This window comes from Gracilinanus agilis, chromosome 2 (genome assembly GCF_016433145.1).
Source record: "Gracilinanus agilis isolate LMUSP501 chromosome 2, AgileGrace, whole genome shotgun sequence".
In the NCBI taxonomy this organism is placed as follows: domain Eukaryota; kingdom Metazoa; phylum Chordata; class Mammalia; order Didelphimorphia; family Didelphidae; genus Gracilinanus; species Gracilinanus agilis.
This window is the reverse complement of record NC_058131.1, coordinates 480,422,688-480,435,832: the sequence shown is the minus strand read 5'-3', so window position 1 is coordinate 480,435,832 and position 13,145 is coordinate 480,422,688. Positions and strand designations below refer to the sequence as shown.

At 40.6% G+C, this 13,145-nt stretch overlaps 1 protein-coding gene across 1 annotated transcript in view; it reads left to right on the top strand.

Annotated features, from left to right (window-relative positions):
- NPC2 (NPC intracellular cholesterol transporter 2) overlaps positions 1 to 10,308 on the top strand; it is a 71,070-nt gene extending 60,762 nt beyond the window's left edge. The window contains exon 4 of the mRNA XM_044664942.1: positions 10,098 to 10,308. Coding sequence (XP_044520877.1) covers positions 10,098 to 10,205 — 108 coding nt within the window. The 3' untranslated portion in view covers positions 10,206 to 10,308. The remainder of the gene's footprint in view (positions 1 to 10,097) is intronic.
- Positions 10,309 to 13,145: the final 2,837 nt, after the last annotated feature.

The following is a 13,145-nucleotide window of genomic DNA, read 5'->3' as shown; positions in this document are numbered from 1 at the left end:
AGCAGAATTCTTGTTTATTTTGGTAAATTAATTGCTGGCAAGAGGGCCCTTCCACTATCCCACCAAAATGAGAACGAAAGAAAGTGGCAGGTGGTAGGCAATCGAGGGATTAATCTGAACTAAACTGCCACGCTAGCAAGAAAAATGGACAATTCCTGATGCCTACAGGGTCCAAAAATATTAAAAGGACTTGCATATGTGGCTGAATACCTGAACAGCAAACTATCTGCCTGCTATTTACAAAAATTGAAACAGCCAATCAGACTAAATTTCCATTCATGCGACCCATGACAGCTTCTGAACCCCCTCACTTAGGACCCCAACTATCTTCCCTGAAGCCCTGGATTAGGAATCAAAAGACCTAGTTTCGATTCTTAGTTTTGCTATGAGAGAGAGAGAGAGAGAGAGAGAGAGAGAGAGAGAGAGAGAGAGAGAGAGAGAGAGAGAGAACCTAATTCCCAGACTTGTGTGGGGGAAAGGCAGTTCAGAAAATAAAGTGCAAATTAGACTAGTATGTAACACCTCAAATGAAATGACCCTAGAAATTTCCCTTATTCCTTTACCAGAAGCTATCCCAGGTTATTGTTGTTTTTCCTTTGGTTTTGAAGAGAACTTAGACATTTCTGTGATGTCTTGACTTGCTTGTGAACTCAATTTATTTATTTTTTATTATTTTTTAAGCTCTCAGTTTCTGTCCTCATAACAACTCTCAGACAGAAGGACAAGGGCTAGACCAATGCGGTTAAGAGGTTTGCCTGGGGTCACACAGCTAGGAAGTGTCTGAGAACAGATTTGAACCCAGGTCCTCTTGACTCCTGGTCTGGCTCTCTATCTACTAAGTTTTGCTACCTAGCTGCTCCTTGTGAATTGAATTCAAGTGAGGCAGAGTTGCACAAAGTCATCATTCTTTCTTCCAAAGTAATCAAAATCCAGTGGCAAGGCAAAAGCCAAGAAGACTGGTGATGGCCCTGAATGCAGTGGATGACCTTGGCATCCATGATGTCTGACCAAGCTCTAAGCATTCCACGTTGGTTGATTTACTACTTTTATGGCCACTGGAATGAATTGTTCTCATCTGCCTATTCTCCTGAGGGAAGTCTTCACATGCTTGGGGTAGATATCCCCCTAGATCACCTATGAGCCTGTAGGTTAGCTTCCACCTGGTTTAGTCCATCTTCTACGATGACTTGACTTGACTTGACTGTGGCAGCTGTGAATGCTGTAACTTCTTTTTTTTTTTATTTTAATTTTGAATATTTTCCCATAGTTACATGTTTCATGTCCTTTCCCTCTCCCCCAAACCCTCTAACCCCCCTTAGCTGATGCACAACACTGGGTTTTACACGTATTGATCAAGACCTAATTCCATATTATTGATAGTTGGACTAGAGTTATCGTTTAGTGTCTTCATCCCCAATAATATCCCCATCAGCCCATGTGTTTAAGTAGTTGTTTTTCTTCTGTGTTTCTACTCCCACAGTTCTTCCTCTGAATGTGGCTAGTTTTATTTCTCCTAAGTCCCTCAGCCTTGCTCTGAATTCTTAATGCTGTAGCTTCTTGGAGCCATAGGTAAGAATTGGGTGAAAAATGGTCACCAAAGGTGGATGGATGAGCAACCTGAAAGGGGCTCGGTGAAGAGGTGCTGTTCATCCCTGAACACTCCATTCAACCTGCCCCAGGTGGTTCTCTATTCCCAAAGGAAGCCTTTCTATCTGGGGAGAGCTCAGATGCAGAGCTGGGAGGATGAGCTGAGCTCTCCCTCTACCAAGAGAATTCCCACGAGACTTAGATCACTAGGCAGTTTCCTTCTATAGTGTCAGGAGAATTATTTGAGACAAGCAATAATTTGATATTGTTTCATTTTGTGACAGTAGTAGTCATATATGTACGCTTCCACTGACAGTAGATTGACTTAAAATGATTGACTTTGACCACATGAAACTGAATTCATCTATTTCCTATTTTCGGCTAGTTCTCTGTGAGTCAAATATTGGGTTTTATACCATGTATGTTTCATCTCTCTATAGTTTTGTTCCAAATTCTGTGGTTTTTAAGAAAGAATATCAATTACTTCAAGTAAACCTGCAAAAGCTGTAGTTCTTATAGAATACCTTTCAATGACTTTTTAAAAAAAGCTCTTACCTTCTGTCTCAGTATCAATTTTAAGACAGAACAGCAAGGGCTAGGCAACTGGGTTTGAGTGACTTGCCCAGGGTCATACAGCTAGGAAGTATTTGAGGTCAAATTTGAACCCAGGTCCTTTTTACTCCAGACCTGGGACTGTATCCACTGTGCTACCTAGCTGCCCCTCAATGATGTCTTAGTGGTATTGCTTGTAAGTATTAGTGTTGGGAAAATCAAGAGTTTCAAGAATGATTTGAGGATTAAATGGATCAGGTTCAGCTACATTGAAACACAAAGGAAAATTTGGTCAAAACCAAAAACAGAACTGACCAATTTAGCAGCTATAGGAGTGGTTGACCGATTTCTCTAAAGTGTGGCATTGTCTTCTTAAAGTTGGGAGAGTAGGAAGGGGAGTAGTAATAATAATAATAATAATAATAATAATAATAATAATAGCTAATATTTATATAATCTTTAAGGTTTATAGAGTACCCTGCAAATATTGAGTCTTAGCACAATCATGGGAGGTATATATTATTATCCCTATTTTACAGACCAGAAAGCTGAGCTAAACAGAGGTTAAATGACTGGTTCACAGTCACACAAATAATGTCCAAAGCAGAAATCAAATTCAGGTGTTCCTGACTCCAAGTGCAACATTCTGTCCACTGCACCACCTAGCTATCTTAAAAAAAAAAATAGCTGTTAACTATTATTCTGAAGAAACAATGCTTGTCATAGGCAAGACTATATAAATATTGGCAGACTCGGGTTTGGAAAAAAGGAATTTTTATCAATGAAATTCACTTTTTCATTCAAGGTAATACTCAATTATCAATCATAATGAGCTCAGACAAAGCCTAGAAGATCTGGGCATTTGCATCAGGCAGTAAAACATCTACCTAAGGGGGCAGCTGGGTAGCTCAGTGGATTAAGAGTCAGGCCTAGAAACGGGAGGTCCTAGGTTCAAATCCGGCCTCAGACACTTCCCAGCTGTGTGACCCTGGGAAAGTCACTTGGCCCCCATTGCCCACCCTTACCACTCTTCCACCTAGCAGCCAATACACAGAAGTTAAGGGTTTAAAAAAAACAACAACATCTACCTAAAAATTTTTGAGATTTTTTTTCCTTCCATTGGTCCTGGAAATATTGTTCCTATTGAGGGATCAGTAAACTTATAAATTTATTAATATACTGGGAAGTAGAATTGTTCTAGTATTATAGAAATTCCTAAGGAGAGAGGACTGCATCATGGATTTGTACCATACTACATTAGGAAAGACTAAGAAATTTATCCATTGGTTTCAGAAAGAGCTAGAAAGACCTACATGAACTGATGCAGAATGAAATAAACAGAACCAGGAGATTTTTGTACACAGTAAGAGCAATATTGTGGGATGATCAACTGTGAAAGACTTAACTACTCTCTCAGTAATGCAATGATCCAGGACAATTCTGAAAGACTTGAGACAAAGAATGCTATCTACCTTCCAAGAGAGAACTGTTGGAGTCAGGATGCAGATGGGAACATATGGTTTTTCACTTGTTTATTTGGCTATATGTTTTGGGAGTTTGGTTTTATAAGATTATTCACTTACAAAAAAAAGAATAATTTAGAAATATGTTTTTTATGAGAATACATGTATAACCCAGATTGAATTGCTTGTCAGCTCCAGAAGGGTGGAGGAAAGAAGAGAGGGAAATAATTTGGATCATATATTTCTGGAAAACTTATGTGGACATTTATTACATGTAATTGGTAGAAATAAATTAATAAATAAACCTTAAAAAAAAAGAAGGAAGAAAGAAATTTCTAGAAGAGATAAAAAGTAAACATACTCCAACAGCTTGGGAGCTCATTTGATTTAAACCCCACTGAAAAAGCTATGGTCTATATTCAAAGCTAAATGGGAAAATGGAATCATTGGAAAAACAAGCTATTACCGAAAAAAGATATACTAAATGTGATAACTCTGGTTTTATGATGAAATAAAGAATATTCTGGAAACTCACAGTGTTAATTCATGTAAAACAAGTGATTTAAAAGGAGGAAACATTGTGTTAGACTTTTTATTGATGTATGTAAAAAGTTGCAAATACTTTTATAAAAGTCAATAGAGTGAATTATTTTACTTTGTCCCAAGAAATTTGAACAACATTTGTAGGCAGTCTGTTGCTGCTCTCTTCCCTCTCCCAGGAAAAGGGAAAATAGCAATAATTAATTTTATGGTCTTTTTTGTTTTGGAGCTCTTTCCTTATGACAGTCCTTTAGGGTATGTGCCCAATAGTCATGCTGCACTTGGAGACAGTAGCCCTAGGTTCAAAGTACTGAACTTGACATTACTAGTCATGTGACCTTAAGCAAATTACTGTACTTTCTGTAGACAACTATGATTTCTACATTTCTACTGAATTTCTGCAGGGAACTCTGATTTCTATTTACTAGAGCTTTCTTCAACAAGCTTGGATATTTGGGGATTTAATGGGATTTTTTTTTTTTGCCCTACTTAATTCACTAAGAATCAATTCATTCATTCATTTAAAAAAACCTTACTTTCCATCTTAGAATCAATACTGTATACTGGCTCCAACACAGAAGATTGGTAAGGACTAGGCAATGGGGGTTAAGTGGCATGCCCAAGGTCACACAGGTAGAAAGTGTCTTGATGTGAGCAGCAAAATTAGGGTCTTGTCCAAAGATTTGACAGCTCAGGCAATCTCCACGATGAGGGAACAAACTGTATTGAGAGAGGGAGGAAGGTGGTAGAATAGCTCTGGTGATGGAGTGGCCATGAGGATGGAAAGGGTTGGCCATGGAAATGTGTGGCTATGGAAAGATCCTAAGAGGTTTGTAGAAGTGCTTTTTATCTTGATTACTTACTAAGGAAGGGGTCATTGGTTTAAGGAGTTGTTTTCCTGCCCTTCCAAGGAACTGAGTCACTTTGCCCATGGTTCACTTTAGTCCAAATGGCTTTACCCATAATTTATCTTGTTTTGGGGGTGAGGTGTGACAACCACAATGCAAATGAGATGCTAATGATATGTTAAGCACCCTGGGGCATCTTTTGGTTAAATCTTGCTAGTTCTGAAGCAGCCTCCAAGGAGAGAAAGTCCCTAGTCCACTATGCCTAAGCTGCTTGGCCAGTTACGGAATTCCCACCTACATCCTTAGAACAACCTATCAACATCTATACATCAACCTGTCTGCATGGCATCCTACATTAGTTTGAGGTCATATTTGAACCCAAGACCTCTTGTCTCCAGACCTGGCTCTTAATCCATTGAGCCACCTAGCTGCCCCCATAGTTTTTTGTTTTAAAAACCTTTACCTTCTGTCTTAGAGTCAATACTAAATATCCCTTCTGAGGCAGAGGACCGGTTAGGGCTAAGCAATAGGAGTTAAGTGACTTGCCCAGGGTCACACAGCTAGGAAATGTCTAAGTCCAGTTTTGAATGTAGGACCTCTGATATCTGATGAACTGCCTACCTGACCTTAATTCAGATTCCTCCCCCCCCTCTTCTTAATTCATAGAATAACTGAATCTCAGATTTGGAAGGGGTTTTAGAGGCCATGTAGTCCAACACTTACCCAAGTAAGAATCCCCTCAAAAATTAATCAAATGGGAGTGGCTAGGTGCCTCAATGAATTGAGAGCCAGGTTTAGAGATGGGAGGACATGGGTTCAAATTTGACCTCAGATACTTTCTAGCTGTGTGACCCTGGGCAGGTCACTTGACCCCCATTACCTAGCCCTTTCTGCTCTTCTGCCTTGGAACCAATGCACATATTGTTTCTAAGATGTAAGGGAAGGGTTTAAAATATCCCCAACATATCCAACAAGTGGTCATCTAACTTACTTGAAAGCTTCCATAGAAAGGAACTCAATATCTCCCAGGGTAAGTTTTTACCTTCAGTCTTGATATGTTTCATTTAACCCCCCACCCCCAACCGGGTCCTAACTTTCTAGTGAATCCAAGTAGAACAAGTCCATCCCCTCTTTTCCATGATAACCCTTAAAACACAGAAAATAACTATTATAGGGCAGCTGGGTAGCTCCGTGGAGTGAGAGTCAGGCCTAGAGACAGGAGGTCCTGGGTTCAAACCCGGCCTCAGCCACTTCCCAGCTGTGTGACCCTGGGCAAGTCACTTGACCCCCATTGCCCACCCTTACCAATCTTCCACCTATGAGACAATACACCGAAGTACAAGGGTTGAAAAAAAGAAAATAGCTATTATATTCCTCCACCACCAACCTCAGTTTTCTCTTCTCTAGGCTCAACTATCTTCTTTTTCTTCAACTAATCCAAATATAGCATGAACTTGAGGCTCCTCACCATCCTACTTGCTCTTCTTTAGATACTGTCCAGGTTCACTTCTAGGATATTTAGTTTCTTTATCTGTAAAATGGGAATGGTGATAATGGTTTTACTCTCTTACCTCACAAAGTTGTTGTGAGGGGAACAATTTGTAGGCTTTAAAGTATTATAGAAATATCAGCAGTTATTGTTATAGGACAGATAGAATAGAGAACCAGTGGCTGAGTCAAGCCCTGTCTCTGATTTTTTTTAATCCTTATTTTCCTCCTTAGAATCAATCTAGGTATCAGTTCCAAGGCAGAAGAATAGCAAAGACTAGGCAATTAGGGTTAAGTGACTGGCCCAAAGTCACACAAATAGGCCCTGTCTGAGGCCAGATTTTAATCCAGTTCTTCCTGACTCCAAGTTTGGCTCACAATCCACTCAGCTGCTTAGCTTCCTCCCTGGCTCTAATCTTGTCATCCTGGTTGAATGACCCTGTGTAAGTCATTTAACCACTCAGGGATTTTAGTGGCTCTGTCAGATTATAAATTGCAGAATAGGGAGCTGATTGGCATTGATAGAAAGAGTTACCTCACTGGGAGTTCCTTACAACAATGAAACCACAGATCTTGTCTAAAAGAAATTTTTACAAATGAAGAAACTGAAGCTAAAAAAACTGAAGTGATTTGCTTGGGACCACATAGCTAGAAAATGTGGCATTTAAACCCTGGTCTTCTCCAAGACCAGAGAAAGCAAGTCCCTTTACCAGAGACTCTACTCTCTCCTAGCCAAAGTTCTACATCCTGATTTCAGAAAAAATCTCAGCAGAAGGTGGGTTATCCTACACTTGAAGTTGGTTGACTTTGGAGGACACAGCCCTTCCCTGCACTTTCCCATAATCATCTCCTGCCTAGCTTTCAAGGGCCAGGTACAGGTTGATTCATGTCTGTGTATTTCTAGCTGAGGCAGCTGCTAGCTAGGTCAGGTGCAGCTCCTTTTTTAATCAGGTCTCCTGCCCTCCTGCTGACCATCTCTCCTCAGACCCTACCTCCCCTCTCTCGACAGGACACTTCATTTTCTCTTATTGGGAAAAAAAAAGATAATTGGCTAGATGGGAGCATGTGGGCATTTTATGTAACTGATATGAAATTCCTTATCTGCCCTGATTAGAAGCAGTCCACTTATAAGACTATCCAACAGCAAGAGGCAACTTCATTTAGCTTTTGATGTTCCAACGACCACAGGGAATATATGAGCTACGCTGTCAGGTGTTGTACTTAATAACAGAGTCTTCTGCCCAGCTCCTCTCAGCAGAGAGCAGGCTCTGCCCTCTTCACCTCAGAAGAAAGGAGGCAGGAAGAGCACAGGCTTGTTTTGACAAAGCTGCAGCACTTTGGTCCAGTGGGAAAAGCTGTGGCTAGTGAAAGATGAAATGACTGAAGAAACTAAGGATTGATCTGTGGAGCATATCAATTTATTAAGCAATGCATGCTAATTACCTAACAAATCAGGACCAGATCCTTTCCTCAGATTATGGCTAGATCCCAAATACAGGGGGAGAAAGACGTTTATATATTTTTAAAGCTGTTAAATAAGATCAATTAAAAGGAAACGATACAACATTAAGTAATCTGATTTCTAATTAGATGAAAGACTAAGGACTTTCCAAGTTGAGAGGAGAAGAGCAAACAGGTGTAATTCCCTGAATTCAAACAAAGAGATGTCCCAGTCTCCCCAAGTGTCTATGAATAATCAAAGGAACATGGAAACGATAATTGATTGATCAGTATGGGTCTGATTTTCAGATGATACATTTGAATTACTTGAGATGTACAATTACAAGAAAACTCCTTGAATCAGCCTTTGGATCTGACTGGGTTTTCTGGTTAGCATAACCTAAATCCTTAGTTAAGAGTCCCTAAAGAGTAGATAGAGGTGACCCAACTAGGCATGAAAGGCTATATTCAAGCTTTGTAAAAAGGTTCCCACAATTAAATAAAATTTTCTCAGCTATCAGAAATTGGGAGCAGCTGGGTAGCTCAGTGGATTGAGAGCCAAGCCTAGAGACAGGAGGTCCTAGGTTCAAATCTTGCTTCAGACACTTCCTAGCTGTGTGACCCTGGGCAAGTCACTTAACCTCCATTGCATAGCCATTACGGCTCTTCTGCCTTGGAACCAATACATCATGTTGATTCTAAGGTGTAAAGTAAGGATTTAAAAAAAAAAGTCAGAAGTTGAACTATGGTCAACATTCTCTCACCAAATCCAGAGTCATGAACATACATCATAGAAAAGAAACATCCCAAGTTTGGTTTGAAACCCAAGTTACTTGTAATCTCCCTCAGTCTCAGTTTCCTCATCTATAAAATGAGAGGGCTGGACCAGTTGACTTCTGAGATTCTTCCCAGCTCTATGTCTATTATTTCTTGAGTAGTATAAAGGATTGAAGAGATGTTGGAGTGAAAAAGATTCCTTAATAAGTGCTATATAAATGTGAGCTTTTACTAAAACAACTCACTTCAAATCAGTGAGAGGAGTAAACATCTGTTTAATATTAAGCCATGAATATGGAAATGTTTTGCAATGATCTATTGGCACATGAGATTATGCACTCCCCACTCCTACCACCACCACCCTGCATCACTTTCACTTTACTGATGGGCATATTGAGGTAGGGGAGGGTGAGAGAGGCACATTGTATTCCCTGGTGCTAGGGAGCAACTATGTCAGCTCAAATAGGAGAAAAATTCCAGGCCTCTCATTCCCATTCTCTAATGCAGGGGTCAGCAACGTATGGCTCTCGAGCCATCTGGCTCCACCTCCCGACCGGCCAGTCTGGGCAGAGACCCAGGATGTGTCCCAGGGGGCCCTTCAGCCCCTGCCCCATATTCCAGCGCCTTCCACCTCCATCCTCCTCCTGCGTTTATGGCTCTCACGGTCAAAAAGGTTGCTGACCTTTGCTCTAATGAATCAAAGGATACACCTGAGCTTGAATACCACCACTAGGGGTCTCCAGTGACCTCTGGTACCCAAAAGTAGATACAAACTGACCCCACTCCTCCCCCTTTCTCCCATCCCCAGGCCTCCAGATGGAGAGAGCCAATATTTCACTCTGTCCTGGGGCAATCTTCTGTTGGGGCAGAAGAAACCTGCTCAGAGGTAGAGTGTTGAACTTGGAGCCAGGAAGACATAAATTCAAATCTTGCCTGAGAGTTACTGAGTCATCCTAGGAAAGTCACTTTACTGGACCTCAGTTTTCTTATCTATAAAATGGGAATAATGGCACCTACCCCACAGAGTGGTTCTGAGGATCAAATGGGGTTATGTATAGTAAAGTATTTTTAAAACTATATAGAGCCATATAAATGTGAGCTGTTATCTCAGCAAGAAACAAGTTCTCAGTAGACCAATAATCACAAAATTCTTCCTACTTTCCCCAGCTGCATTCCCCTACCTGCAATATCTCTTACTCAGGCACCCAACAGACAGAGCTAAAGATAGAATTGAGGGCAGAACTGTAGATCAGCAGCAAGCAGCCCGGTCAGCCGATGTACTGAGGAGGAGGTATCCTGAGCAGGGTCAAGCTACTTCCATAAAGCAGACAGAATAAACTCTTGTGATCCCTGGAGAGTCTCCAGAAATCACACTGAACCATTACTTCTCTTTCCTCTTAAGTTTCAGGATGTTTATGACAGATATTCCTCTTGGATCATATCCCCAAGCCATCCTCAGCGCCCATCCTCTCTGACCCCTCTGCAACTTCTGGATCATCTGGGGTATTGATCACAGATATATACATTTAGACATAAGGGATCACAGAGGATGTCACTTAACAGAAAAGGAAACTGAAGCCTCAAGAAGAGAAGGTACTTACCCCAAATCAGTAAACACCCTAGCTCCACGGGAATGTTCTACCCTGTCTCAGATTCATGAGTGATAATAATAACAGCTAGCATTTATATACCTTTTTAAGTTTTGTAAAGATATTCAGGTATATGTGTATGTGTTGAGTTGTTTCAGTTGTGTCTGACTCTTCTTCACCACATTTTGGGGTTTTCTTAGCAAAGATACTGGAGAGATTTGTCATTTCCTTCTCCAGCTCATTTGACAGATGAGGAAATCAAGCACAGCAGGATTATGGGACTTGCCCAAGGTCACCCAGTTAGTAAGTGTCTGAGGCCAGATTTGAACTCATGAAGATGAATCTTCCAGACTTCCAACTAGGCATGCTATCCATTCTACCACCTAAATGCCTATATGTGTGTATATATTTACAGATACATACACAAGTATAAAATCTCATCAGATCCTCAGTAACCATAGTGAGATAGAAATGATTATTATCCACATTTTGCAGATGAGGAAATTGAAGCATAATTTAGTGAATTGCCTGTTAAGTGAATTGTCCAGGGTCCTGAAGCTAATAAATAGCTGAAGCACATTTGGAAATGAGTTCTTCCTTACCCCTAGGCTAACATTCTTAAAACAAACAAACAAAAAACACCTCTTACCATCCATCTTAGAATTAATAAAGTATATTGGTTCCAAGACAGAAAAAGCAATAAGGGCTAAGCAATGGGAGTTAAGTGATTTACCTAGGGTCACCCAGCTAGGACTTGAAGTCAAATTTGAACCCAGGACCTCCTGTCTCTAGGCATGGCTTCCAATCCACTAAGCCACCTAGCTGTCCCCTAAATGAGGTCTTCCTTACTCCACCTAACTTTCTATTCACTCTACCACGTAACTGCCTCTAATAGGGGATTGGATTGAGATCAGGGTAACAGAATATCTCATAACTACTCTGATCTTTAATTTCTTGTAAAATGAGAGGATTGGATCAGACAGTCCAAATCCTATAGTCCTGTGACTTCAGGTACTTGCCCTCTCCTTCACTGTGATGCCACTGTAATTTCTGTTTGCCCTTGCTGTGCTATGAATGGTCTTCTTGTGATATGATTCCAGCATAGATTCCAATTTTGCCAGATCACACCTAGAGTATTAGTTATGGGTGCCACATTTTAGGAAGGATATTGACAAACTAAAGAGAGTAATCAGGATTGGTAACCATTCCATGTGAAGTCTGAGTCATATTGAGCCAGATGAACCATAAATTCCCTGCTAAGCAGGATAGATGAGTTTTTCCCTAGAAAATGAGGTCATTTCCAGCCTTGACTGGTCAAGAGAATTATGGATGTAGCATTGACTAGGCTTCCTGTTCACCAATGGTATGAAAAACTCACAGTCAGTGCCTCTCACACTTGATGGGTACCAACTGCTCTATGCCAACATACCTTTCTTATCCAACATATCCATCTGACCACATATTGAGAAGTCGACCTATACTTTACTAGAGATTAGGTAGTGCAGTGGATAGAGTGCTGGACCTAGAATCAGAAAGACTTATCTTCCTGAGTTAAAATCTAGCTTCAGATCTTTACTAGCTGTGTGACTCTGGGTAAGTCATTTAACTTTGTTTATTTCAAATGTTTCCTAATCTGTAAAATGAGCTGGAGAAGGAAATGGCAAACTACTCCAGTATCTCTGCCAAGAAAACCCCAAATGAAGTCATGAAGAGGCAGACACAACTGAAAAAAGACTGAACAACAACAGAGATTAGAACAAGGTCCCAGGGAGATTCTGTGCCCTCTGATGTGTGTTTGTGAAATTTATTTTTATACAATAATAATTATAATTATAAAAATGCTCCTATTTTCCATATGGAGACCAGGGGAGCCTGTTTAAATGGTGTCTGCATGAACCATTGCCATTTCCTTTCTGAGTATCCTTTCCATGCCATTTTTAAAAGATCCTTTCCTTCTGAGTATCAATTCTAAGAGAAGAGCAGCAAGAGCCAGGGATTTGGAGTTAAGTGACTTGCCCAGGGTCAAACAACTAGGACATGTCTGAGGCCACATTTGAACTCAGGTCCTCCTGACTCCAGGCTTGGTGCTCTATCTACTGTGCTACATAACTGTTCCAGTGCTATTTTTAAGTAAACAGTGAAGCATTAGAGGTATCTCATTTCAATCCAATCCTGAGATGGCACCACCAGCCTGGCTTGAGTCAGACCTCATCCAGAAAACCATAGGAGAATCAGTCAAAAGAAACAGAACTATTTAACTTGGAAAAGAGAATGCTTAAGTGGGAAATAATAGTTCTCTTTATGTATTAGAGAGTGTCATTAAAAGGGGGAGATTTGGCATCTTGGCACCAGAGGGGAGAACTACTAACAATGAATGGAAGCTAAAATGAGGCAGATATAAGCTCAGTGTGAGGGAAAACAGTTGTAATGGTGTAAAGTAGAATGAGATGCTTTTATAGAGGGTTTCCCATGACTGGACACTCAGCTGATGGGAGCTTCCTTGACTGAGTTCCCCATTGTGTTCTACCAGCCAAATATCAGAGAATACCTAGAGCTCCTTGGCAATTTCTCACTCAGTCAACAACCTGATAGAGGCTGGGTGACCATTCTTCAGGCATGTTGTAAAGAAAATCTATGCTTCTATGCATCAACTAGTTAGCTTAGAAGTCCTTCCCAACATTGAGATTCTGTGATATTATTTATCTAATCCCTACTTACATGGTGAAGAAAATTTCTCTACTCCATGAAGAGGTTATCAGGAGTGGCGTTCTGGATTGGGTCTGCCTAAGGCCAGTCTCCTGGTAGAGTTTGTGTTCCATATTAGAACAAAATGGGACACTGGTAGGTCATTCAGCAGTTAA